Source organism: Agelaius phoeniceus, chromosome 28 (assembly GCF_051311805.1).
Source record: "Agelaius phoeniceus isolate bAgePho1 chromosome 28, bAgePho1.hap1, whole genome shotgun sequence".
In the NCBI taxonomy this organism is placed as follows: Eukaryota; Metazoa; Chordata; class Aves; order Passeriformes; family Icteridae; genus Agelaius; species Agelaius phoeniceus.
In genome coordinates, this window is record NC_135292.1 from 3,899,413 (window position 1) to 3,926,352 (window position 26,940).

General features: G+C 50.6%; 2 protein-coding genes across 2 annotated transcripts in view; one reads left to right on the plus strand and one right to left on the minus strand.

Annotated features, from left to right (window-relative positions):
- The window catches only part of LOC143696054 (uncharacterized), a 569,411-nt gene that overhangs the window by 253,628 nt on the left and 288,843 nt on the right, over positions 1-26,940 (minus strand). The window lies entirely within an intron of this gene.
- The window catches only part of LOC143696055 (uncharacterized), a 224,075-nt gene that overhangs the window by 170,894 nt on the left and 26,241 nt on the right, over positions 1-26,940 (plus strand). The window contains 1 exon segment of the mRNA XM_077191261.1: positions 4,863-5,411. Coding sequence (XP_077047376.1) covers positions 4,863-5,411 — 549 coding nt within the window.

Genomic DNA, 26,940 nt, shown 5'->3' on the forward strand with positions numbered 1-26,940 from the left:
CCCATTGTATTCCTAAAGCTGCCATAACCCCCTGAAGGGTCTTTCCTGTAAAATGAGTTCCCCATCTGAATCTATTGCTCCCACAATCCATTATCTTTGAATTATTTCTTTTAGCAATAGGTTAATAAGTGATCCAGTGATTGCTGAAGCAGTCAGAATTGCTTTTGCCCCCCTGTTAGGTGCCATGGTGTCAGCAGAAGATTTTGAAGCCTTCCTGCTCAGGGCATTTCAGTGCCAGGCTCTTACAAGCACCCACAGCTCCGCGGGTTGAGCTGAGCATGGGCCGGTGACCTGCGCTTTGTCTGATTCCCCCTCCTTAATAACAGCCTGTCTTGTAGCTCTTTTCCCTCCTGCTGCCCTCTCAGAGCCATCCACAAACACATTGTCTCCCTCAGGCCAGGGAATGTCCCATCAATCTCTCCCAGCCTGGCTCGGGAGCTCTGTCCCTTGAGTGCGGTCCTGGGTTCCTTGCCAGCCCCTCTCCAGGCTGTTCAAACAGGAGGCTGGGTTAAACCCTTGCCCTGTCCTCAGTTCTGAATCCTCCTGTGCCACTGAACAAGTTTCATACTGTAATCACCGAGCCCTGCTCATCCATTGAGAGGCTCTTTTGGTTGTCAAAGCTTTAACTTGATGCCAGACTTGAACTCTAGGAGATCCTCCTGTTGTCATCAGTTTTCAGCCTCTACTCCCACGGAAGCTGTGGCTGCACAATTCTGCAGACAATGAGGCTGCTCTCTGGCCACTGGGTTAAACATTTTAGCACAAGAATTCCTTTGGCAAGACCCTGTTTAACGTCCACCTATAATTCAAATTCTTTTTCCCTGTCTGGAAGGCCCAGGCCACTCGCCTCAGTTAATCTTCATTTTAACACTTGAAAATTCTGTGTTTCCTCCTTGTGTCCATCCCTCCAGTTTGTTGACTGGCAAGATAGGAGTGTTGTAGGGAGACATCCTTGGCTCCAAAAGCCCTGCCTTTAACAGGGACTCAATACCAGGCTGTGAGCCCTTCCTTCCCTCTCTTGGAACAGGGTATTGCTTGTCCTGGTTGCTTTAATTTGTAGAGGCTCCATATCTAATTTTCTGTATTTCCCTGGGGCTGCCCACACTTCTGGGTTCACTTCAGCATAGGCCTTGTCAGACTTTTGACACAGAGGTACAACAGAACTAGCCTCTGTATCCCTTTTTACAGTATTAAAATCCAGCTCTCAAACTCCTTCCTAGTTAATTACAATCACAGGAAGAAGAAAAAGAAATTTATTTCAAACCTATCCCCCACAGCTTCTAATAGTGGTTGAACAAATCATACCTGCTCATCTTTCCCACTCATTCCCTTAAAAATTAAAATATTCCCGTACTATTTTCCCCTTTAGGTCTAAGATTCAGAGCAGATTGAGAGGCCCCTGTGTCCATCAGGAAATGCCTCCTCTCAATGCAGACCCACCTGAATGTTCTCAAGGGCTCCAGTGTGGAGGGTCCCTGGTGTGATGGGAGCTGTGACAGCCCTGCCAATCCATGTCCATCACGGGCTGGACTTGCTGGTCCTGAGGGTGCTGCTGTCTCTGCTTGCAGTGTCCTTGTGCCCTGCAGCTGGAGCCCTGATTCCTTGCCAGGGGCTGTTTGGGTGGGCTGTGCCCTGCCGAGGAGGGCAATGCCTCTGCCGGGTGCTTGTGGCCGAGCCGTGCCCTGGGTGCTGGGGCCCCCTTGGGCCCTGGGGCTGATCCCTCAGGGGCTGTAGGAGCACTGCCCTGGCCTTTGCCTTCAGCTTGGCCTTTTGCTGCTCCCTTCTTGCATTCACCTGCTGGGCCTTTGTGCCCAAGTGCTGCAGGGCCTTCTTCTGCCCCTCCTGCAGCCCCCCTCAGTGCCTGTGGGTGCTTGTCTTGCTTTACAAGACAGGCGTCTGCTTGGGAAGGCAGAAAAAGCCTCTCTTGGAATGGAGAATGCAAACCCCCTCCCTCTTAATTTTTAGGATAGTGAAATCAAGGGGCTCTCAGGCAAAGATATGGGATTAGGAATAACGGTTCTTTCCTAGTGTGTATAATATAATAATAGTAGTGTGTATAAACAGCTCCGGCAGTGCCAACAAACAGAGCCCGGAGCCGGTCCCGGCCTTTCGGCCGCGGCGCTTTCCCCTTGGGTGCAGTTCCGGGCACGGCCGGCAGGGGCGCCGGTGGCTCCCGCGGGGCGGGGCAGCGCATCCCTGCCATGGGAACCTCTCTTCACGGCAATAGAGCAATCCCTTCATCTAACTCTTTCACTTTTTTACCTTCCGTAGCCTTTCTCCCGTGTTTTGAGAAAGAATTTGGAGAGGGCTGCCTTTTAACTGAGCTCCTAGTGTTTCGATAAGGTGCTTCCTGTAGAGAGAGGGCGTTTCCCTGAACAGCAGGAGCTGTGGTTACCAAGGGGACGTAACTCAGAGCAGGAGGGGTCAGGGGAGGATATCCCGCCGAGGCTCGGTGGGAGTGTGGGCAGGGTCTGCTGCCAGAATCGCCAGAGGGGGATCTTCCCGTGGAGGCCGAGCCGGAGCGTGGGCAGCCCCCACATGGCTTCTGGCGGCTGATCCGGCAGCTCCCGGCAGAGAAAAGGCAGGTGGGAGACCCCGGCAGCAGCAGCGGCGCTGCCCAGCGCAGCTGGCACGGGCAGGGCAGCCGGGGATGGGATGGCTGGGACCCGCCCTCGGTGCGGTCGGCGCGGTGACCTCGGCCCACGCGGCAGGACAGAGCAACCCCATCTTGCCCAGCATGGCCGGCAGAGCGGCCGCGGGCCGGGCAGTGGGGCCAGGGCACACAAATTCACCGCCAGCGCCGGGGCAGGTGGAGCTGCCCTGGGCAGTGAGCCCGCACCTGGGATGGAAACCGGGGCAGGCGGAGCTGAGGCGGGCAGCGAGCCGGGACCCGGGACAGGCGCCTCGGCCGCCAACGGAGGGGGCAAGAGCTGCAGAGGATCCCACTCTCTTTCTGACTTTTCCTCTTGTTCCCCTCCCTTTCATTTCCCCTTTTTATTTTCTTGGTTTTTTCCTCGGGTGTTTCTGATACTTCAAAGATTTTTATTCTCCTAAAATCTCCTGTCTAACATATGGCATCTTCTCTTTCTTCTAGATTAAATGGGGTTTTTAAAAATAAATCCAGAAGCTAACAAATCTAAACTTCTGCTTGGATATTTTGAAATGGTCGACGAGCTAACTCATGACCTCCTAATGTTGTTTTTCTCATCACCTTTTTATTTATCCTTTGGCAAATTAAGCATCTTTCAGTGACTTGCTTTGCTACACCAAAAATCCCAGTGCACCCAAAATTCCTTAAAAAATGATCACACAAAGCTTGAGTACGCCAGTGGGGTTTCTGATGCACGTCTTCTAATCTTTTCCTAGTAAGCACATTTTATTAAGTAATTGTCTTCCATGTAGAAGTTTCTATTACTCTGATTTATCTTGTTCATTTCCTATCTTGTTTAATTCTTTTTTCTCGGCTTCCCTAAACTTTGGAATTTCCAGTTTTTCCTCGTTTGGAGTGAATATTAAACTAACTCTTTCAGCTCCATTTTCTGCTGCATCCTTAGCTTTGTGATCTGCCCCCAGTTTGCCCAGTTTGCCTCTCCTTTGGCCCGGGCCGGGTTCCCCCCGCCCGCAGCGGCTGGGAGCAGCCGAGAGCCCCGCGCTGCCCATGCCGACCTGGCCCGGCTCCATGGCCGCTGCTGCCGCGGGCTGCGAGGGCTGCGGGAACGGGGCACCGAGGGTGTGGCTGCTGCTGGGGGAGGAGGAGGAGGGAGGGAAGGGCAGGGATGGAGGGGGAGGAGGAGGCGGGGTTAGGGGGGAGGAGGAAATGGAGGAGGGATGGAAGGGGCGGGATGGAAGAGGAGCAGGAGGTGGGGATAAGACAGGGGAGGAGGAGGAGGGGGGATGGAAGAGGAGGAGCGGGAGGAGAAAGAGCAGTGAAGAAGGCGGGGTTAGGGGGGAGGAGGAGAGGGAGGTGGAGATAGGACAGAGGAGGAGCGGGAGGAAGAGGAAGAGGAGGGACAAGGGCGGATCAAGGCTGAGCTGCGGGAGCCTCGCGGTCTCGATCCCTGCCTGAATTCGCAGCCCCCACCTGTGGGATCATCGCCCCCCCCATGGCTCCGGTGAGCGGGGAGGGGGAGCCCGGCCCGGATATCCCGGGGGGTCCGTGGGTTGGGTTTTTGGGGGGATGTTTGGAGAATGGAGAAGTCCAAAGCTGAGCGGAAAAGGCCCCTCGGGGGGACATCGGGGGGTGGCGGTGGCGGCTGCCGGCAGAGGCAGCCTGGAGGAGCAGAGCCCTGTGTGCCCCAGGAGGCCAAAGTGGGGAGGCCAGAGAGGGGGGAGCGCCGCCATTGGCGGGAGCCTCAAGAGCCTGGAGAGGGGCAGGGGGGACTCCTTGGAGCCGCTGCAGCCCAGAGCAGAGAATGAGGGGAGAAGGGAGCCCGGGAGCCCAAACAGCCCCGGCATCCCGAAATGGGGAGAGCCAAGAGGAGGCAGTGCGTCCCCAGAGATGGCCTGGGGGGATCTCGTTGCCCTTGCCTGTGGCAGGGAGGCAAATCCCATGCTGTCCTTGTCCTTCCTCGCCCAGAGCAGGAGCTGAGCATGGAGAGCAGGGAGGACAAATGCCCGCGGCAGAACCTGGTGGCAGAGGCCGTTTTGAGCGGCTCCACAGCGCAGGAAGCCAACGGGGAGGAAAAGGCCCGGAGATGCCGCACGAGGAGGGGCTGCAAACGCAGATGGCAGGGATGTGAGGGGGAAAGAGGCAGCCTGGGCCGGGAAGGCGGCCGGAGATGGAGCCAGAGCTCGGATCTGGTGCTCCATGAGCAGCTCCATGATGGGGAGAAGCCCCACATGTGCATGGAGTGTGGGAAGAGCTTCAGCTGGAGCTCCCACCTGATCAGCCACCAGAGGATCCACACTGGGGAGAGGCCCTACGAGTGTGGGGAGTGTGGGAAGAGCTTCAGCCAGAGCTCCAACCTGATCAGCCACCAGAGGACCCACACTGGGGAGAGGCCCTATGAGTGCTCCAAGTGTGGGAAGAGGTTTCAGACCAGGTCCCATCTTCTCCTACACTATCAGAGTCACACAGAGGAGAGGCCCTTCCAATGCCCCGACTGTGGGAAGGGATTCAAGCGTAACTCCACCCTCGTCACCCATCGGCGCATCCACACTGGGGAGAGGCCCTACGAGTGTGATAAATGCAGGAAGAGGTTTCAGACCAGCTCCAGTCTCCTCCGGCACTATTGGATTCACAAAGATGAGAGGCCATTCCAATGCCCCGACTGTGGGAAGGGATTCAAGTACAACTCCCACCTCGTCCTTCACCAGCGCATCCACACTGGGGAGAGGCCCTACGAGTGTCCCCAGTGTGGGAAGAGCTTCTCCTGCAGCTCTCACTTGACCCGACACCAACGGAGGCACCGGTAAGGGAAGCCCTGCGAGTGCCCCGAGTGCAGGAAGAGCTTCGTGCGCTGCTGCAGCTCCATCCCCCACTGGAGGAGGCACTTTGGGCACAGCCCTGGTCACTCACATTCCCTGTGATCCATGTTGGGAACACTCCTGGCTGCTTCTCCTTTGGTTTGGCCTGAATTTTTTTCTCTTCTCCATCTCTCTGTCCTCCAAAAGTCCGGAGGGATGGAACAGTCCCCTCAAAACCACTCAAATTCCACTGAAAATAACTGAATTTTAACCCGAAAGGGCTCAATTCCACCTCAGATTGCTTGTTCCTTCCTCAAAAAACTCAATCCCAGGCCAAACTCACTCCATTCCACAGCTGTCAAGTTGAGATGGAGTTGGAAGGAGATTGGGAGAAGTGGGATCCCAATTTGGAGCAATGGGATGGGGATTGTGTGGGGCTGGGTGTGTGGGATGTATTTGATAGCAAATAAAACTTTCAGAGTTACTGATTTCTGTCCCGTTCATTTTCAGTCATTTCTGTTTGCAGAGTGCCACCTTCTCAGCTGATTCAATTCCTATAAAAATCCCATTTTTAAATCATCTAACCCAAACAATCCAAAAACCAATATCAAAATAAAGCCACCTGCACACAATTAATGTTTTAAAAATAATTTTAATTTTTCAAGAGTACTTAAGGATGTTATTAAAGTTTAATTGTTTGGTTGAAATGTCTGAGAAATTGTACTGGTGTTTGGTTTTGTGTTTAGTATATTTGTAATATGAATTGTTTAACTAAGATGTGTTAGATTGCATGGTAGTTTCTTTAGATAATTTTATCTAAAGTACATTAGTCATCGAGTTAAAATTTTCAAAAGGTATTTCCTGATATATAATTTGTTTATTTATATGCATTGGTAATATTATAGTAATAGTTATTGTTGGTTGGAGTTGAGTCATTGTTGGAGTTGAATCATTGTAAAGAAGAGTTGAGATTTTTATATTTTATTTTTATTATAATTTATTTAATTTCAATTATTATTTCTTTGTTTATAATTTTATTGCAATTTGTTGAGGGGATAGGAAGGAAGTTCAAGGGCAGGAACATTTTTTCCTGGCTGGGAACTGGAATTCCAGACCCAGGGAGTGTGTGCAGGACCCCACAGACTGGGATCAAATATGGACTGGGATCACATATGGGCTTGGATCAAATACGGACTGGGATCACATGGATGGGGATCCTGTGGATCAGAACCCTCCAGACCAGGATAGCCTGAAGTGGGATCAAATATGGACTGGGACTGTATGGACTGGGATCCCAGGGACTGGGACCATATGGATCAGGACCACACAGACTGGGATCAAATATGGTCTGGGACTGTTTTTTAAAGTAACTTTGTTCTATAGTTTTTATTTCTGTTGGTAATTAAGCTCAGTGAAATAGCTGCTTGTGTTAAACTGCCTGCTTGGATGGGATAACATCCAATGCACCCAGGATGAGGACACCTGTACAGATCTGGCAACTATCAGCACTCCCCGTCTGAAGGCAGAGTGCACCAAGGCCCAAAACCTGGAGGTGATAAAGAGAATGGACTAAAACCACAGCCAAGGAATCTGCATGCTCTAAAGAGGCAGATCCAGGGCAGAGCCATGCTAAACAGTTCTTGGAAGATGTAAACTGGGTGCATCTTGGCACTCAGGCAGGAGCACCCTGTTACCTTCAGGGATCCCCTGAAATACCTTTCCCCTTACATCAGCCTGGTGCATATTCATAGAGCCTCATGCACAGCAGCTGGGAAGGGTTTAACAGTTTACTGGGTATATTAGCGTTCAGAAACACATAATCACCAGAATGATTATATGCAGGTGCTTTTATTGAAGAGCTCTGGGTGTCAGGGGTACCAACCCAAATCTGACTCCGACATGGGTTTGGGATGAACATGTTTTTATATTCTATCCTTACATAACTTTCATGTTAATGATTAAACTTATATTGTTCTATTGTATACATAGATTTCAGCCAAGCATGGGCTCCTTGTGGCCCCCCTCAAACTTCTAACATAGTTTCTCATGGTTCTTCCTATGATTATACAGTAAGTATATTTAATTACTAAACAAACATCACATCTAACAATTATATCATTTATCATGTTCTGCTTACGCAGGGGCAATTTCACATGATCTGGCAAGCACAAAGCCTAACATTTTCAGAGTCTATTTTTGACATTTTTCCAGGGCCCCACTATCATTCTCCCCCCTTTGAAAGCATTTTCACTTCACTATAGGTGTAAATGTTTTCACTTGATACAGGCCTTTATTTCTCAATTTATTCTTGACGTTCTTCAAGTCCATGGTTGATGTAAACGTTGTCGTGGATGCTGTCACGAACTGGAGAACCAGAAGATGGTGGGCGTGGATCTCGTGTCAGTGCCTTTATTATCTTCTGGTTCCAGGATGTTTTCTTCTGTATCTCTCCTTTTAAGATGCTGTGAACTAACCAAATTGCTAAGAATACAATTAGTAAGATTATCACACTCTCAATGACAGATTTAATCCGTGAACTCACATTCCACCCTAACCCTTTAAAGATTTTGCCTAGCCAGGTCGTAGTCAAATCCTTTTGCTCTTCTTGTGCTTCATGCTCTCTTTGTTTCAACTGATTGATGTCATATTCTACATCTGCAGTTACATTTGGGATGTGAACGCAGCAATGACCAACCCGTCCCTTTAAAAATCCACATACTCCATGCTTTTTCAGGAGTAACAAATCAAAGGCTAATCGATTTTGTAAAGTCATTTTTGTGGTGGCTTGTAATTGTACGTTTAATTCTTTAAATCCTTCCCGGGTGACTCTTGCCAGTCTATCTACCTGACCTGTAAGTTTGTACAGCATCTTCTACTCTTATAGTTTGCTGTAGGACCAAGCAAAGACTCTAGGGCCCACCCAAATTTCACTCCACCAGAGGGTTCTTGCCAAGTGTCATCTGGATTTTCATTGTCTAGAACTTCTCTTCTTGCTCTTATCTGCACAAGGTCATGTTTTCCGTTAAATGGGGACTTTTTCCAAATTGGACATGAGGTTGGGAGGCCTAAAGTAATTTCCTTTACTTTCCCATCTACAGGCAGATGTGTTGTCCAGGTGCCATCGCTTGCTGCCCATACAAATTGTCCTGGACCTCGGACTGTACTCCTGGTACATCCTACAACTGCTTTATAATTCCCTCTGCCTTGTTTATGTTTGATCCCTCTGCAAGCACAGCCAGTTTGTAGGGCTATTGCCAGGGGTGGCATCTGCTTTATCTCTGCATCATCAGAAGTGCAGTCATAAGTTTTATTACATGCCCACCAACTTACTTGGTCTGCCCTCGTTCTGCTGCTGGTGGCAGTGTTTGTTACTGCTGGATCTGTTTCATTCTCGGAGCCTTCCCACTTAATGCACCAAGGGGTGTTTGCCATACATTGGAATCTTTGAAGGATACTCACAGACCACGCACTGTCCCAAGGCTCTGTCTGATCTTTCTGATCCTTGGCCTCACACTTCCATACCAGAGTGGTTTCTCTAACATTTTCTGTAATCTTTTTATAGTGTGGCAAATAGCATTGCCATTGTGTGATGCCTGCTGATTCTCCCATAGGGGTTCCTAGTGTGCCATCACTTAGAATACAGTCTTTCTGGCCCATGGGTTTCATCCATGTTCCTATTTTCTCCCAAGTTTCCTTGATTACTTGCCTCGATTCGGGTACCTGTTTGCATGCAATTGTTTTGTTCTTTTGTATTTCAGGTAGTTTTGATGTTGTGATTCCCCAATTTACTGGATCTCCTGCTGCCCTTTGGTATTGGTATACAGGCAGTTATTCTACAGGTGTTTTGCATTTTGGCAAAGTCTTTGACTAATCCAATCATTACATTCTCAGCCCAAACTGCATTAGAAACCTTTATCACCTGTGTTTCTGCTTGTACCTCTCTCTTCATTCTAGAATGAAAAGTGTTTAGTTGATCTTTTTGCATTCCACATCCCAAAGACATTAATGACCATACCATTGGCACAATTACTGATAGCTTTCTCAAAGTGATTAAACACATCTTATCTGCAGCCTTGTTGGTTCCACAGTTTACACAGTCCGTGATCCAGGATGGATTTTCTTCACTCGGCTGTAGTGAATCCAGGGGTCCACGCCGGCTACTTTGGCTGCTGTAAAGGTGGTCAGCAGTACCTGGTGGGGCCCACTCCACTTTTCTTTCAGCGGTTCTTCGTTCCAGTTCTTGATGTACACCTCGTCTCCTGGATGTATGTTATGAACTGGGCTCTCGAGAGTCAGCGGTCTATTCCACACGAGGATGCTCCGGAGCCGAGCTAAAGTTTTCCCGAGAGACAGAACATAATTATACACTTCCTGCTTTCCTGTGACGTGCACATTAGGGTTAGGCTCAGGAGATTCATATGGTTTCCCATGCAATATCTCATAAGGGCTGACTGACATCCCACTCCTAGGCTTTATCCGAATCCTCAACAGTGCTATTGGCAAAGCCTGGGGCCACTGCAATTTGGCTTCTTGGCATATTTTACTGATTTGCCTCTCTAGTGTCTGATTCATCCTCTCTACCTGTCCACTCGACTGGGGTCTCCACGGTGTGTGGAGGTTCCAAGTTATCCCCAGCAATCTACTTACCTCTCTTACTACTGTAGCTATGAAATGGGGCCCCCTATCTGATGATACCCTAGGGGCACCCCGAACCTGGGAATAATCTCCTGTAGTAACCACTTTACTGTTTCCTTTGCTTGGTTGGTGCGACAGGGAAGGGCTTCTGGCCACCCAGAGAATGTGTCAACCCCCACTAACAGGTATTTGTATCCTCGAGTTCTTGGTAAGTCTACGAAATCTACCTGCCAATAGTCTCCTGGCTCTATTCCTATCCGAATTCTTCCTAGGTGTGCCTGTCGCCAGCCACTGGGTTGTTTTTCAAGCAGATATCGCACTTTGACAACACTGATTTTGCCATTGTTAACATCCGTACCAAAATTAAACTCTGCTTTAGCAATTGTACCAATGCCTCTGCTCCCCAGTGACATTCATTATGTTTAATTTGTAGAACTTCTCTCATTTTCAAGGGGGTACCACTATCTGTCCTTGTGCAGTCACACACCATCCCTCTGAATTCTTTTGTGCATTTAGCAAACGTGCCAGTCTCTCATCTTCTACTGAATATTTTGGTTCTGGAGGCAAATTGAATTGGGATACATTAAGCTTTAAAGGTATCAATGCCATTGTTGTTTGCACCTCTCTAGCAACCTGTCGGGCTGCCCAGTCTGCCTTTCGATTTCCCTCACAGATTTTGGAGTTTCCTGATTGCTGTGCTTTGCAGTGTATGATTGCCACTTGTTCAGGTTTTTGTACTGCTTTTATCAATTGCAGGACTGCATCCTGATGTTTAATGTGCATACCCTGAGAAGGACAATAGTCCCCTTTCTTTCCACAGTGCTCTGTGTACATGCACCACTCCAAAAGCATATTTTGAGTCAGTCCAGATATTTATCCTTTTCCCTTCACTTAATTCTAGTGCCCTGGTTAAAGCAACCAGTTCTGCCTTCTGGGCAGATGTATTTGGTGGTAATGCCTTTGCCTCCACTGCTGTACTGACTGTTGTTACTGCATATCCAGCGTATCTGGTTCCGTTTTCCACGAAGCTGCTCCCATCTGTAAACAGCTCCCACTCTGGCTGCTCTAGTGGGACGTCTTTCAGGTCTTCTCTTGCTGAGTAGGTGTACTCTATTACCTCCACACAGTCATGCTCTAATGGGCCTTCCTCAGTTGTGGTACCTAGGAACAAAGCTGGATTCAAAAGGTTGGTTGTTTTTAATGTGACATCATCCTGCTCAGTCAGGACTACCTGGAATTTCATCATCCTGCTTGGGGATAGCCAATGGCCCCCCTTCTGCTCTAAGACAGTGGTTACCATGTGTGGTACATTGACATCTATGTGCCTTCCCATCGTGAGCTTCCTGGCTTCTTGTATCAGCATCACAGTGGCTGCGACTGCCCGCAGACATGGAGGCCACTCGGCACTTATGCTGTCAAGTTGTTTGGAAAAGTAGCCCAGCGGCCTTTTCCAGCTTCCCAGACCTTGGGTCAGGACTCCTAGTGCTAGGCACAGCCTTTCATGGACAAACAGCTGAAAATCTTTAGACAGATCAGGTAAGCCTAATGCTGGAGCAGTTGTCAGTGCTTCCTTTAATTTTAGGAAGGCTTCTTTCTGTGGCTTGCCCCAGGTGAATGGCTGCATCTTCTGAGCTTCACACAGGGGTTTCACAATCAGTCCACAGTCCATGATCCACAGGCGACACCATCCTGCCATCCCGAGGAAGACTCGCAGCTCATGTAGATTCTGGGGCTCTGGAATAGCACAAATGGCTTGGATACGGTTAGTGCCTAGTTTTCATTTGCCCTTGTGAAATTTCACATCCCAGGAGATCACAGTCTGTTGGGCAATTTGTGCCTTTCCTCTGGATATTTATAACCTCCCATTCCCAGTAAATTTAAAATCTCAATGGTTACCTTTATACAGGTTGCTTTTCTTCTGTAGCTATTAGTATATCATCAACATACTGCAACAACAGGTATTGGTCTCTTGGTACTTGCCCACTCTCGGTGCAAATGTCCAGCTCCTTTGCCAGTTGGTTTCCAAATAGGGTCGGCGAGTTCTTATATCGTGTCCAGGTGAGTTGGGTCTTTCTCCCATTCCCTGGGTTTTCCCACTCACAGGCAAACAGTTTCCTACTTTCTTTGTCAAGGGGGGATGCAGAAAAAGGCATCTTTTAAATCAATTTCAGTAAACCACTTATATATCTCCTTTACGGATGTTAGCAATGTGTAAGGATTTGTTACCACTGGAGAAATGTCCTTTGTTATTTTATTTATTGCTCCCAAATCCTACACTAATCTATATTCACCATCTGGCTTCTTTATTTGGAATATTGGTGTATTAAATTCTGGTTCACATTCTTCTAAAATTCGGTATTTCAAGAATTTCTCAATAATCTTTACTTATTCCTTGCCGTGCTTCTGGTGTTATGGAATAGTGTTTGACTTGTACAGCCCTCGCCCCTTCTTTTAACTCTACATGCACTGGTTGTGCCAATTTAGATTTCCCTGGTATATCTGTCTCCCATACAGAGGGAATCACTGCATCTCCTACCTCCCTAGGGATAGAGGGAACAGGTTTTTCTTTGATCATTAATATCTGTCCCGTCTTTGATTCAGATATTTTCATTATAAGCTCCCCATTTTCAAAGGTTATTACCGCATCAAGTTTTGCTAGCAAATTTCTCCCTAAAAGCGGAATTGGACACTCAGGTACGTATAGGAATTCGTGTTATAACTTTGTTCCCAAAACACAAATTTGGGGTTGCAAGAATGGCCGTTTTTCCTCTTTCCCTGTAGCGCCGACTATTGTTGTTTGCTTGTCCCCAATTTGTCCTTGCAAATCATTCAATACCGAGTGAGTAGCTCCTGTATCTATTAGAAATTTGACTTCTTTATGTCCTAATTGTTTATTTATAACAGGTTCCTTAACTTGTTCTACTGGCTCTGTGTCTAGTCAGCTGGTATACTCCCCCAAAACCATCCCCTTGGTAACCTGCTGGCACTGATTGCCCTGGTGAAACTGGTTGTTCAAGTCTGGACATTGTCTCTTCCAATGCCCCTCCCGCTTGCAATACGCACATTGATTTAGGTTTAACCCCTGCCTGACTGGTCTCCTATTTTGACTATTCCTGTTACATCCCCTGAAATTTGGGTTCCCTTTTCCTTGTATTACTGCCAACAGATTCTGCTGCTGCCTTTTAGTAGCTTCTCTTTCGCGATTGTTATATACCTTCCAGGCTACCTCATGTAGCTTATTCAAATTCCTTCGTTCTTCCCCTTCTAATTTTTCAATTTTCTACGAATATTGTCCTGTGACTGGCCCAAGAATATGAGAGCGAGCTGAACCTTTGCTTGTGCTGTGTCCATTTGGAGATCTGTATATTTTCTTGCTACCTCCTTAAGCCTCTCCAAAAACGCAGTGGGAGATTCCTTCCTGTCGAACTTTGTATAGTTTAGACCAATTTATAGTTTTGGGCACAGCATTCTGAACTCCTATTTGGATCCACTCTTGATATTTCCGTAGTCTCCCCATACCGCAAAATAAATTAGGGTCCCAATTTGGATCCTCAATTGGGAAATTCTCATCTAAATTCCCTGTTACGAATCCATTTCTGATGTTCTGTCTTACCCTTTCTTTGGCTGCCTTAAGTACCGTCTCTTTCTCAGTAGAATCCATCAAAGTATCTAATATTAATATATTAGATATATTAATATATTATATATAGATATATATTAGATATATTATTATACTATATATAATTTTATATATATATAATATTATTATACATATTATTGTATGTCATCCCAGTCAGGATTTTGAGGTTTTTATAACCATTTTTAATACTCATGCCATTTTATCAGGATTTTCTCTATGAATTCTGGCTGATTGTTTCCAAATAACTAAATCTGCAGGAGAGAAAGGCACTTTTATAAATACTGGCCCTTCCACTCCTACACTTTGTCGCAAGGGGGCAATTACAATCCATTTTTGTCTGCCTATGTCTTTTCTATCCATAACTGGGGCAAGGTTAGACCGACTCCTGGTTCTGTGGACTACCCCATCGTTGATTCTCTCTCTCTCCTTCCTGCCACAGTTAGGTTTTGCTCATCTTCCGAGGAAGAGGGATCAGGTGACGATGGGAGAGGAGAATAAAGAGGGAAGGGTGTACTAGACGAGACCGGTTCAGGACTAGGTGGGGTAGGAGCAGGCAGTGGGATAGGGACAGATGGAACAGGTGGGATAGGGTTAGGTTCTCTTGTTCCTATTGGAGCTACCTGTAAATCAATATCTGTATAATTTTCCCTACTCAGGCTTTCTTTCAATGCCAAGTGTTCTAAACAACGTTCCTCACAAACCCCACACTTATTGCTTGCAGATGTTTTAACCATCATTAATCCACATTCATCCTGCCATTCTGGCTTTGCCCGTAAATAGAAAAACAAATCAACATACGGAACCTCATCCCATTTTCCTTCTTGTTTACAAAACGACATAAACTGCGAAATAGTGTTATATTGCAGAGTCCCGTATTTTGGCCATTTTTCACCATACTCCAAGGCATATCCTGGCCACCATATATTACAATAATCAATCAACTTAGCTTTACGTAATTCTTCCCCAAAATTACCCTGTTTCCAATGTGCTAATAAGCACCCCAAAGGAGAACATTGCGGGATAGAGGTGTTGCTGCCCAAAATCCCTTTAAGTTTCTCCATTCCAAATATTCCACAAATTGCCGAACCCGCAACACTCTCGCGATTGTCTTATGGAACGGCGCCTGGGCTTGTACCAGCAGGAATTCCTTTAGCCCAACCAAGCGTAGCTTTCGCTGCGTCTCATTGGCAGGCACCCAAACCAAAGTAAAAAGCACCTTACCTTTCTCCCGGGGACGTGGCGAGCGGCAGAAGCGGTCGCGGCCGATCGAGCTCCCCGAGAATCCCTCGGTGCCGGCTGGAGCGCGGTCGAGTCGCGAAACTCGCTCAGCAGCACCCGCAGGGTCCCATCCGGGATCGCCAAAATGTTAGCGTTCAGAAACACATAATCCCATCAGCGATTATATGCGGTGCTTTTTATTCAAGAGCTCTGGGAATCGGGGTAGTTTCCACCCAAATCTGATTCCGACCACACATTCGAGGTGAACGTGTTTTATACTCTATCATTACATAACTTTCATGTAATTATTAAACTTATATTCTTCTATTGTATAAACAGATTTCAGCTAAACATAGCCCCCTTTAAATTTCCAACATAGTTTCTCACATAGATTCTTCTTATGGTTATATAATAATTCTATTTAATTACTACACAATCACCACATCTAACAATTATATCTTTTATCATACTGCTTAGGCAGGTGCAGTGACCTGAGAAAACACAAAGCCCAATATTTTCAAAGACTATTTTTAACATTTTCCAGGGATCCACTATCACTTTTATTTCTTGTGGGAAAAAACCCTCCATCTCAAGCAGGCACTCATGGCCAAAACTAGGCAACTGCCTCTGGAATTCCTTATATCCAAGGATAGCTCCCAGACAAAAGCTGCCAGGAGTGACAAGTCTGGCTGGCCTTGGCTTCCTGAGGGCTGGCCCTCATCTGCCTCTGAAACACTGGGGCTGGGTGCTTTCCTTCCTTATGAAAAGAACTCTTCTTCCTGTCCAGGCACCCACAGCCAAAACTGAGATTGCACCTCCAAAATGCCCAATGTCCAAGGAAAGCCCCTAGACAAAAGGTGCCAGGAGAGACAGGGCTGGCTGGCTTGGCCTGAGGGTGGCCACCTCTCATCTTCTTCCTAAACACTTGGACTTTGTGCTTTACTTTCCTATGGGCAAAAACACCCATCTTGACCATGGCCAAAACTGGGATTCCCCCTCCAAAACTCCATACATCCAAGGATTTCTCCCAGGTGAAAGCTGCCAGGACAGACAGGTCTGGCTGCCCTTGGCTCCTGGGGGCTGCCTCTCCCCTGCTGTCCAAACACTGGGGCTGGGTGCTTTCCTTCCTATGGAAAAGAACCGTCCTTCTTATCCATGCAGAAATGGCTGAAATTGGGGTTCCACCTCCCAAATTCCCGATATCCAAGGGTTGCTTTCAGACAAAAGCTGCCAGGACAGAGAGCTCTGGCTGGCCTTGGCCTCTGATGGCCGCCTTTCATTTGCCCCTGAGACACCAACGGTGTTCTGTGCTTTCCTTCCTATGGAAAAGAACCATCCTTCTCCTCCAGTGTCCATGTCTGAAATTGGGATTCCACCTCTGAAATTCTCAATATCCAAGGGTTGCTCCCAGGCAAAACCTGCCAGTACTGTCAAGGCTGGCTGGCCTGGGCCTCTGGTGGCTGCGCCTGCAACAGCGGGGCTGGGTTCTTTCCTTCCCATGGAGATCCATGGGACACTGTGGGGACCTCATGGAACCAAGGGGATCATTGTGGCCCCACTGGAGCCCATGGAACCAAGGGGATCATTGTGGCACCACTGGAGCCCAGGGAACAAAGGGGATCATTGTGGCACCACTGGAGCCCAGGGAACCAAGGGGATCATTGTGGCACCACTGGAGCCCAGGGAACCAAGGGATCATTGTGGCATCACTGGAGTCCATGGAACCAAGGGAATCATTGTGACACCACTGGAGCCCATGAAACCAAGGGGATCATTGTGGCACCACTGGAGCCCATGGAACCAAGGGGATCATTGTGGCCCCACTGGAGCCCAGGGAACCAAGGGGCCATGGTGACACAGAGGGGCTCCATGGACCCAGAGACCATTGTGGCTCTGTGGGGCCTGATGGAACCATGGAGACCATTCCAACCTTCAGGGCCTGGTGTCACCAAGGGGGCATTATGACACCTCAGGGCCCCATGGAAGCAAGGGACCATTGGGACACTGTGGGGCCCCATGGAACCCAGGGAACATGGAACAGCTCTGGCTGGCTTGGCCTCCCAGGGCCCACCTGAGAGCTCTGGCTGATCTTGGCATGTCAAGGGCTGCCTCTCATCAGCTCCTGGAGCACTGGGGCTCTGTGCTTTCCTTGCTATGGAAAAGATCTGTCTGACTTTTCAGATGCCCATTGCCAAAATGGGTACTCTCCCTAAAATAATTCCATCTATGCAAGGGTATCTCACAAAACCAAACCTGCCAGCTCTGGCTGGCCTTGGCCTCTAGTGGTCACCTCTCATCTGCCCCTGAAACACTGGGGCTCTGTTCCTTCATTCCTATGGAAAAGAACCAGCCTTCTTGTCCAGGGACCATGGCCAAAATTAGAATTTGGCCTCCCAAATTCTGTATATCCAAGGATTGCTCCCAGACAAAAGTAGCAAGGACGGACAGGTCAGGCTGGCCCTTTCCTCTGGTGATTTCTTTAGACTCTGAGCCGAATGTTTTCATTTGGAAACACCTTGGAGAGGGCCCAGAGATGTCCCAAGGAGGGGTTTGGAGGCCTTGGGAACATGAGCACTGTATAGGGACAAAGGAGCTCTGTGCTCAGTGGGGTGGAGACTGAGGACAGTGGAGCAGAGCCATGAGAGTGTTTAAAGAGCGATTTCAGGGCTGGTGGATCCTTTTGACATAGTGGAAAACAGCCAGAGAGAGAAAGAATCAACGCCAAGGGCAGCTGGGGAGGCCCAGAGTGGCACCAGGAGAAAGGAATTTCCCTGTCAGGGCAGGGCTGTGGTGCAGCACGTCCCCAGCAGGAGCCTGGAGCAGCCCCAGGCTCTGTGTGGGCAGGCAGGGGCAGGCAGGAGGCAGAGCTGTCAGCAAAGGAAGGGCCCAGCCAGGTGGGGCAGCCGGGGGATGCCCAGAGCCTGCAGGGACAGAGGCCAGGGCAGGGACACCGTGGGACAGCCTGGGCTGCACAGGGCACAGGGATGGGCAGCAGCTGCAAGACAGCCCTGACAGAGCCAACCTGGGCAGCACTTTGGCCATGGCTGCTGGCCCTGGGCCTGAGCCAGGAGGGGACAAGTGACCCTTGCAGGCCTGGGGCCTCATTGCCTCCTTGTCCCTGCTCAGCAGCCTGGCAGGGGCCGCCCCACGCTCCTGCCCTTGGCATTGCCCATCCCCACATGCCAGGGCCCATCCCGGGAAGAGCCCTGAGCAAGGAGGGAGGGACAGGATCTGCCTGGCCAGGCCCTGGGGCTCAGGCCTTGGCCCTTTGCATTCCTGAAACAAATCCAGGTTTGCTCAGCACCAGAGACACCTTTGCCTTGTTTGTCCCCAGCTGCCATCAGTGCCTCCAGTGTTCTGCTCTCCCTGGAACCCGGGGACACTTTCTCAGTGCTGTCCCTCACAGGGATCTCTTTAAAGTACAAGAAACTTCAGTATTTCAATCTCACTGTGAGCTCTTGAAAAGTCTTTGAGCCCACTCTGAGGGACTGGGTGTGATGCAAAGAGCAGCAAAAGCCCAGAGGGTGATTAAAGTCCTTGTGCTGTGTCTGTGCTGCTGAGCTGGGCCGGGCTCCTGGCCCAGAGGCAGCTCCTGGCAAGGGCAGCAGAGCTGCAGAGAGACAGCTCTGGCCAGGAGCAGCTCCTGAGCACAGCCCAGCAGGGCTGGGGCACTGCCAGGGCCCCTCAGGGACACGAGCAGGGCACAGACAGAGCTCCCAGGGGCTCAGCACTGGCCGGGGCTGTGGGATGTCCCCGCGGGGGCTGTGTCACAGCAGCACCTCTGGGGCTCTGTCCCAGAGCCACAGAGCAGCTGGGATGGCAGCAAGGGGCTGTGTGACAGCACAGAGTGGGCTGTGTGACAGCACTGAGGGGGTTGTGACAGCACAGAGCTAGCTGTGACATCACAGAAGGCGGCTCTGTGACATCACAATGTGGGTTGTGACACAGAGTCACAGAGCAGCTGTGTGATGTCACAAAGAAGGCATCACACAGGGTGACTGTGACATCACAAAACTGCTGTGTGACATCACATAGCAGCTGAATGATATCATATAGAGGTTGTGTGACATAACAGAGTGGTTGTGTGACATCACGGGGGTGGTGTGACATCACGGGGGCTGTGTGAGGTCACTGGGGAGGTCACTCTGCCCCGGCCCCCTCACAGCTCCCCCCAGAGCAGTCCAACCCTGCTCGTGCACAGCGGGGTCCCCTGTCCCCCCGGGTCCCCCCGCCCCCGGCCCCGCAGCCTCCCCCAGAGGATGTTCCATGAGATCGACCCCAGAGCCTGACACGGGGACGGGGGGCCGGGGCCCTGGGGGTGGCACAGGGGGACAGGGACCCCCCGGCAGCGTCCCCGTGTCCCCCAGGGCCAGAGCCTGGGCCAGGGCTCCTTCACCCTGTTATAGATAAATACCATAATATTGGCTTTTTGCAAATATTAAAATGGATTTTATATGTGTGATGTTAAAGTAACTTTGTTCTAAAGATATAGTTTTTATTTCTGTTGTTAATTGAGCTCAGTGAAATAGCTGCTTGTGTTAAACTGCCTGCTTGGATGGGATAACATCCAATGCACACGGGATGAGGACACCTGTACAGATCTGCCAACTATCAGCACTCCCTGTCTGAAGGCAGAGTGCACCAAGGCCCAAAACCTGGAGGTGATAAAGAGAAGGAGCCAAAACCACAGCCAAGAAACACACATGCTCTGAAAAGGCAGACCCAAGGAGGGGCCATGTAAAATCATTCCTGGAATATGTAAAGTAGTTTATGGATATGCATGAGGCTCTATGAATATGCACCAGGCTGATGTAAGGGGAAAGGTATTTCAGGGGGTCCCCGAAGGTAACAGGGTGCTCCTGGCTGAGTGCCAAGATGCACCCGGCTGTAATAACCTTTGCTCCACGGTCCTGGCCTCCCATTGTCCCTTATTAAACTTTGTACATTTTCACAGGAGAGTGAACGTGTTTTTCACAAATGGAATCTCAAGGAAACAAGGGTCAGTTGTTAAGCCAAGGCTCTGCTTTGACCAAGTGGGGCCTCATGGGACACAGGTGCCACTGGGACATTGCCAGGTCTGCTAGGAACAAGGCTCCATTATTGCACAGTGTTACAGATGAGTAATGTCATAGTTGGGTCTCACAGTGAGGAGATAGATACTATGTGTGTGTTAAGATGTGTAGTGATGTTATTGTCATCTGTCCCCCATAGTCCTCTTTCCCCTCCCCTTGTAATGGCCTTGGTGGTTGGGGCATTTGGGGAGGGCAGGTTTGTCACTGGAAGGCAGGCATGGCAACACCTGCTCTCCAGTCAGGGTGCAAGAAAGCATTCTCCACCAATGGACGGCCACAAAGAGTTACCTGACAGACTTTGGGTGGAGCTAGGATTACCTGGTGCAACACCAAAAGCCTAAAAGGAGGAGCAGGCAATTTGTGAAGGAGCCATGTGGCTGATAGGCATGGGGTGGGGAAGGGCTCCCAGTGCTGTGATTTCTCCTGTTTCAGTCCTTTGTTGTCATTTTTTTCAAGGTTGAATCAACCTTAAAAATTTTAAAAGTAGCGGTCATTTCTCACACACAGCAAGGCCTCAGGGCGCCCAGGAGAGCGGTGTGACAATGACATCTTGGGGAACCAAGTGTCACCTGCAAACACAACGGGGCCTCATGGAAGCCAGGGGCCACTTGGATATTGCCAGGGCAGGTGGAACTCAGTGTCCATTGTGACACAGCACAGCCTCGTGGAACTCAGCAGAGCATTGGGACAGCCTGGAATCTCATGGAGCCAAGGCTCTGCTTTGGCAAAGTGGGGCCCACAGGACACAGGTGCCACTGGGACATTGCCAGCTCCTCTGGAACCCAGTGTCCACTGTGACACAGCAGAACCTCATGGAAACATGGGGGCCACTGTGACGCAATGGAATCTCATAGAAGCAAGTGTCAGTTGTGAACGCAGCAGGGCCTCACAGAACCCAGGGGCAACAGGGACTGTGCTGTGGCTCGTGGGAGCAAGGGGCCATTGTGACCCAGCGGGGCCTCCTGGAACCCAGGAGAACATGGTGGGCCCATGGATCCTCATAGAAGCACGGCCCCGTTGTGACAAAGTGCAGCATCACAATGGTCTCCTGGGTTCCATGAGTCCTCGCTGTTTTTAGAATTGACACTTGGTTCCCCAAGATTCCATGGCATCCCTCTGCTCTCCTGTGATTTGAGGCTGTGCTGTGTCACAATGGACACTTGCTTCCTCCAAGGCTGGAGATGTCCCAGTGGCACTGGGCTTCCATGAGGCCGCGCTTTGTCACAATGGGGCCTTGCTTCCATGAGATTCCATTGTCCCACAATGGTCTCCTGGGTGCCACAAGGCCTGCCTTTGTCACAGTGGAACCTTGCTTGCCCGAGCCCTGGCAATGTCCCAGTGGCACAGGGGTTCCAGGAGACCCTGCCGTGTCACAATGGGCCCTTGGTTCCATCAGGTTCCATTGTGTCACAGGGCTCTCCTAGGTCCCATGAGGCCTTGGTCTGCCACAGTGGTGTCTTGTTCCTACCAGGCCTGACAATGTCCCAGTGGCACCTGTGTCCCATGAGGCCCCACTTGATCAAAGCAGAGCCTTGCTCCCATGAGATTCCACTGTGTCACAATGTTCTGCTTGGTTTCATAAAAACCTGATGTGTTGACAATTGATCCTTGGATCCTAGAGATTCCATTGCATCACAGCTGTGTCCTTGGTTCCATGAGGCCCAGCTTTGCCACAGCTGGACCTTGGTTCCATGAGATTCCATTGTATCACAGCAGTGTCCTTGGTTCTATGAGACCCTGCTGTGTCACTAAGGAGCCTTTGTTCCATGTGTTCCCTTTGGGACACCATGGTCTCCAGCCCTCCATGAGGCTGAGCCGTGAAACTCTGGGCTCTTGGTTCCATGAGATCCCACCACGGTGTCACCATGGTCTCCTGGCTCCTGTAACAATTCACACTTGGTTCCATGAGATCCCACCACGGTGTCACCATGGTCTCCTGGGTCCTGCAACAATTCACACTTGGTTCCATGAGATCCCACCACGGTGTCACCATGGTCTCCTGGGTCCTGTAACAATTCACACTTGGTTCCATGAGATCCCACCACGGTGTCACCATGGTCTCCTGGGTCCCATGAGGCCCCTCTCTGTGTCACAGTGTTTGCCTTGGTTTCCTGAGAAGCTGATGTGTTGACAGTTGACCCTTGGCTCCTTGAGATTCCATTGCATCCCAGCGGTTTCCTTGGTTTCATAAAGCCCAGGTTTGTCACATGGGAGCCGTGGTTTCAGGATATTCCATGGTGCCACAATGGTCTCACCACTCTCTGAGGCTGCACAGTGAAACAGTGGACACCTGGTTCCATGAGATTCCGTGGGGTAACAGTCAATTCTTTTGCTTCTTTTCTGCCAAGGTCGGGATGAAATCCCAAGACAGCATTTCTTGTTTGGACTCAGGTGTTCATTAACTCTTGTCTCTAGAACAGTCTCACAAGCTGTGAGATCTGCAGCACTTCGCTAACAAGGTAAAAATGGAGCCCCATCTCTCTCTCTGCAAGGTCTTTTGAGGATAAACTGTCCAATTAAGAAATGACACCTAAATTATTTTTCCTTTTAACCCAATAACCAATCATCCGTGCCCAACATAAGGGACGAGGAGGAGGAGAAGAAGAAGGAGGAGAAGAAGAAGGAGAAGGAGAAGGAGAAGGAGAAGGAGAAGGAGAAGGAGAAGGAGAAGGAGAAGGAGAAGGAGAAGGAGAAGGAGAAGGAGAAGGAGAAGGAGAAGAAGGATCAGCCTCCACCCTAAAACCTCCATCTTGCTTTATATATATTACTATATTCTAAAACCTTAAACTCCAAGTTGTCCACCATGTGATATTACACCCTTCTATTCAAACTCCACACCCATAATCCCAGTTCCATCATTCCATTTTGGAAGCCTTCTCCACAGCCTCAGGTCAAATGCAGTGTTCTCTTGGGGGTCAGTGTCTGTCAGCTCAGAAAGGCCAAAATTCTCAGCGGCCCGGGTTCCAACAGGTAACAATGTTCTCCTGTGTTCCAGTAGGTTCCATTGGGCCCGGCTCTGTCACCATGGACACCTGGTTCCATGGATTCTATTGGGTGACAATGTTCTCCAGTGCCACCATGGACACCTGGTTCCATGGGATTCCATGGGGTGACAATGTTCTCCAGTGTCACCATGGACACCTGGTTCCATGAGATTCCATGGGGTGACAATGTTCTCCAGTGTCACCATGGACACCTGGTTCCATGAGATTCCATGGGGTGACAATGTTCTCCAGTGTTCCATCAGGCCCGGCTCTGTCCCCATGGACACTCGGTTCCATGGGCAGTGTCCGTGTCCCAGTGGCACCTGTGTTCCATGGCACCCCTGTCTGACCAGGGACAGTTTGTCCCAGGACATTCCATGGAGTCCCAGCGGTCACTTGGGTTCCATGCAGGTGCCTGGGCAGCGGGAGCTCAGCCCAAATATCCTGGGGGTCCCTGGGCTGGTGTTTGTTGGGGGGAACCTTTGGATCTTGCAGGGCTCCAAAGCTGAGCCACGCTTGCCCCTTGGGACAGAGTGGAGCAGCATGGAAGCCAGGAGAGCCTGATGGAGCCAGGAGACCCTGATGGAGCCAGGAGACCCTGATGGAAGCCAGGAGACCCTGATGGAAGCCAGGAGACCCTGATGGAAGCCAGGAGACCCTGATGGAGCCAGGAGACCCTGATGGAAGCCAGGAGACCCTGATGGAGACCAGGAGACCCTGATGGAGCCAGGAGAGCCTGATGGAGCCAGGAGACCCTGATGGAAGCCAGGAGACCCTGATGGAGCCAGGAGACCCTGATGGAGCCAAGGCTGCAGCGGGACCCAGAGGGACCTCACGGGAGCCAGGAGAGCGTTGTGAGGCTGTGGAACAATGTGGCACCGAGGTTTCACTGGGGCTTGGCAGAAGCTCCCGGAGACAAGGAAGCGCTGGGAGCCTCCGGCATCAGCGTCTGCAGGAGGATTTTCTGCTCCCTCCTGGGATGCTGGTGGACAATAAAGCCTGAGGCAGCCTCCCAAGGGTCCGGCTGTGCCACCAGCGGGGGCCACATCTGGGGGGACGCCCGGCCAGCCCTGGCCCTGCTGCTCCTCCTGGCCGGGCCTGGAGCTGCTGGGAGCCCGGGCTGGGGGAATCCTCAGGGCTGTGCAAGGAAAGGTTCAGCACAAGCAGCCCTGGAGCGAGATGTGCAGTGTGAAATACGCCAATCACTTGATTTTGAAATTTTAAAGTTTAATAGTAATAAAATGGTTATAAAAATAGTAATGCAATTAGAGTAATAGTAATTTGGACAATTTGAATTAGGACAATATGAGACAATAGAGAGAAAGGGTTATGGAGGTCCGGGTACCTTTTTCTTGGCAGCACGAGCCCGAAAAAGGACACCCGTTAACAAAGGATGAACCCTTAAAAACAACAGCCTGTTGCATATTCATACACTTCATCCAGGATGCATAAATATTTAACACAGTACTTAAGAGAATTAATACAGCATTACTTTCTAACAGCAGACATATAATATTCATTTTAATATTTGCGAAAAGCCAATCATAAAATACATGCATTTTTCACATGCAGGCAAAGCCAGCGAGGCAGCAGAGCAAGAGAGAGAGCAGAGCCAGCGACACAACAAACGCACCGAGAGCGAGAGAGCAAGTTTGAACAGAGCTTGCAAAGGGCAAAATCAGCTCAGACCAGCTTAGACTGAAGAACAAGGAGCACCAGGCATGGGCTGATGGTCCAGGTAAAAAGTTCCAGCGTGAGGAGGACGACAGAAGCCTTCATCAAAAGAGCACCAGAAGACTGAGGGCCGCCACAGGAGGAACGGACGCAGGCGCTGAAGCCACACACGGCTGTAAAACCGGGACACAGCTTTATGCAAATGTGACTATGCTAATGAAGTGTTGTAATTGTGACTTTTAAAATGGAGCTGAAGGCCAAAGGAGACCGAGTGGGTTTTTGCCAGAGAGATCCCCCTCGCTCCCAGCGCTGGATACACAAATCCCTGCTCTGTCTGACTGCAGAGTTTGATTTCCTCGCCCAGTTTGTCCCACTCCCCCTTTCCCTCCCCTCTCCTCCCCTCTCCCAATCCCATTTATGGGATTTGGGGTCATTTATGGGATTAGGGTCATTTGGGGGATTTGGGTTCTTTGTGTGCCTTTGGGGTTATTTGGGGTTTTTTCTGGGTTTATTCAGGGTAAATTTGGGATAATATGGGGTATTTTTCACATTGTTGGGTTTTTAGGGCCGTGTGTGTGGGGGGTAATTCAGGGCCAATTTTGTGTGGGTTTGGGATCATTTTATGCGATTGGATGGGATTTTAATGGATTTTAATAGGAATTAAGTAGGATTTTAATAGAATTGGATTTTATGGACTTTTAATGGAATTTGATGGGATTGTAATGGAATTTTATGGGATTTTAATGAGATGTCATGGGATTTTAATAGGATGTTAATGGTGTTTACTGGGAATTGAGTGGAATTTAATGGGATTTTTATGGGATTTTAATGGGATTTGATGGGGGTTTCCCCCACTCCACAGCTCCCTCCCACCTCAATTTGGGGGTCCCATCCCCCTCTTCCCCCCGCTCTCCCGCCCCTTCCCCATCGTTCCCCCAGTCCCCAATCCCCTCCCCCGTGCTTGGTTTTGGGGGTTCCAGGCCCCTCCTGCTCCCTTTGGGGGTCCCGACCCCCCTTTGGTTGAATTTGGGGCCCCCCCGCCCCCCTTCTCCCCGTGCCCCCCGCTCCCCCCGCGGCCGGGGGGGCTCCCAGCGCCCCCAGTGCCACCAGTGCGGCCCCAGCTGCCCCCGCACGCCCCATCCCCATCGCCGGGGTCACCGCCCCCCGCCCCAAATTCCGCTCCTGGACACTGAGAGCCATCAGCGACAAACGCTCTGATTGGCTGGGAATGGCCCCGCGCAGTCTCTGATTGGCCAGCGCTGTGAGAGGCGCTGGGTTCTGCCCGGCACCCGATGAGTCACAGCCGAGCCGGGCGCTGATTCGCTGGAAATCGCCGGGCGGGGCCAGTGCGCCGAGTGTCTGCCCGGCAACGGGATCGTCATCAGCGCCCCGCGCTCTGATTGGCCAGGATCTGTTTCGGGCTGGGGACGGGAGGAACTGGGCACCCCCAGGAGCCCCTCGGGTTTGGGGCTTTCGATCCCCCCTCGGCCCTCGGGGCGGCCCTGGGGCCCCCCCAACACCCCCAAAATGGGGAGGGTCCGCGGGGCCCTTTGGAACCCCCAGAAATGGGCGGGGAGCGGCAGGAGCCGCCCCAAAAAGGGATGGAAGGGTCCGGGTCGGGAATGGGGGAGGCTCTGGGGATGGCTCCGGCCCGGATCGGGGCGGGCTGGGATTGAGGGAGGCTCAGTTCAGCGGCCGGGGAGGGGCTGGGCCTGGGGAGGGCTCCGGGATTGTGGGGATGGGGCCATTCCGGGACTACGGCGGGGCCTCTCCCTGGGGTTGGGGTCCGGCATTGGCTCAGGGACCCTCCCCGTTCCTGTTCCGCTTCCCGATCCCGTTCCCGATCCCGATCCCGCCGCTGGCTCCAGGGAATGTCCCTGATCTCAACCCCGACCCCAAACCCGAGGTGAGGTCAAACATTGGGGTCAAACACCCCAAATCCTGGGGTCAACTCCCCCGGACCCCAAATCCTGGGGGTTCAAACACGGGGGGGGGCCAAACACCCCCAGACCCAAACTCTGGGATCTCAACCTCCCCCCCTGCCCCCCAGCCCGAACCCCAAATTTTAGGCCTTAAACCCCCCAAATCCCTGATCCTGGGGTGTCAAACACTCTCCAATTTGCAACTGTTGGATTTAAATCCCCCTGACCCCGAATACTGGGGTTTGAAACATTTGGGGTGTCCAACACCCCCCGTTCCCAAAGTCTGGGGTCAAACACCCCCAAATCCCAAATCCTGAGGTGTCAAACACCCCCAACCCCCAAAGTTTGGGGTCTAAACCCCCAATCCCAAACTTTGGAGTCAGATCCCC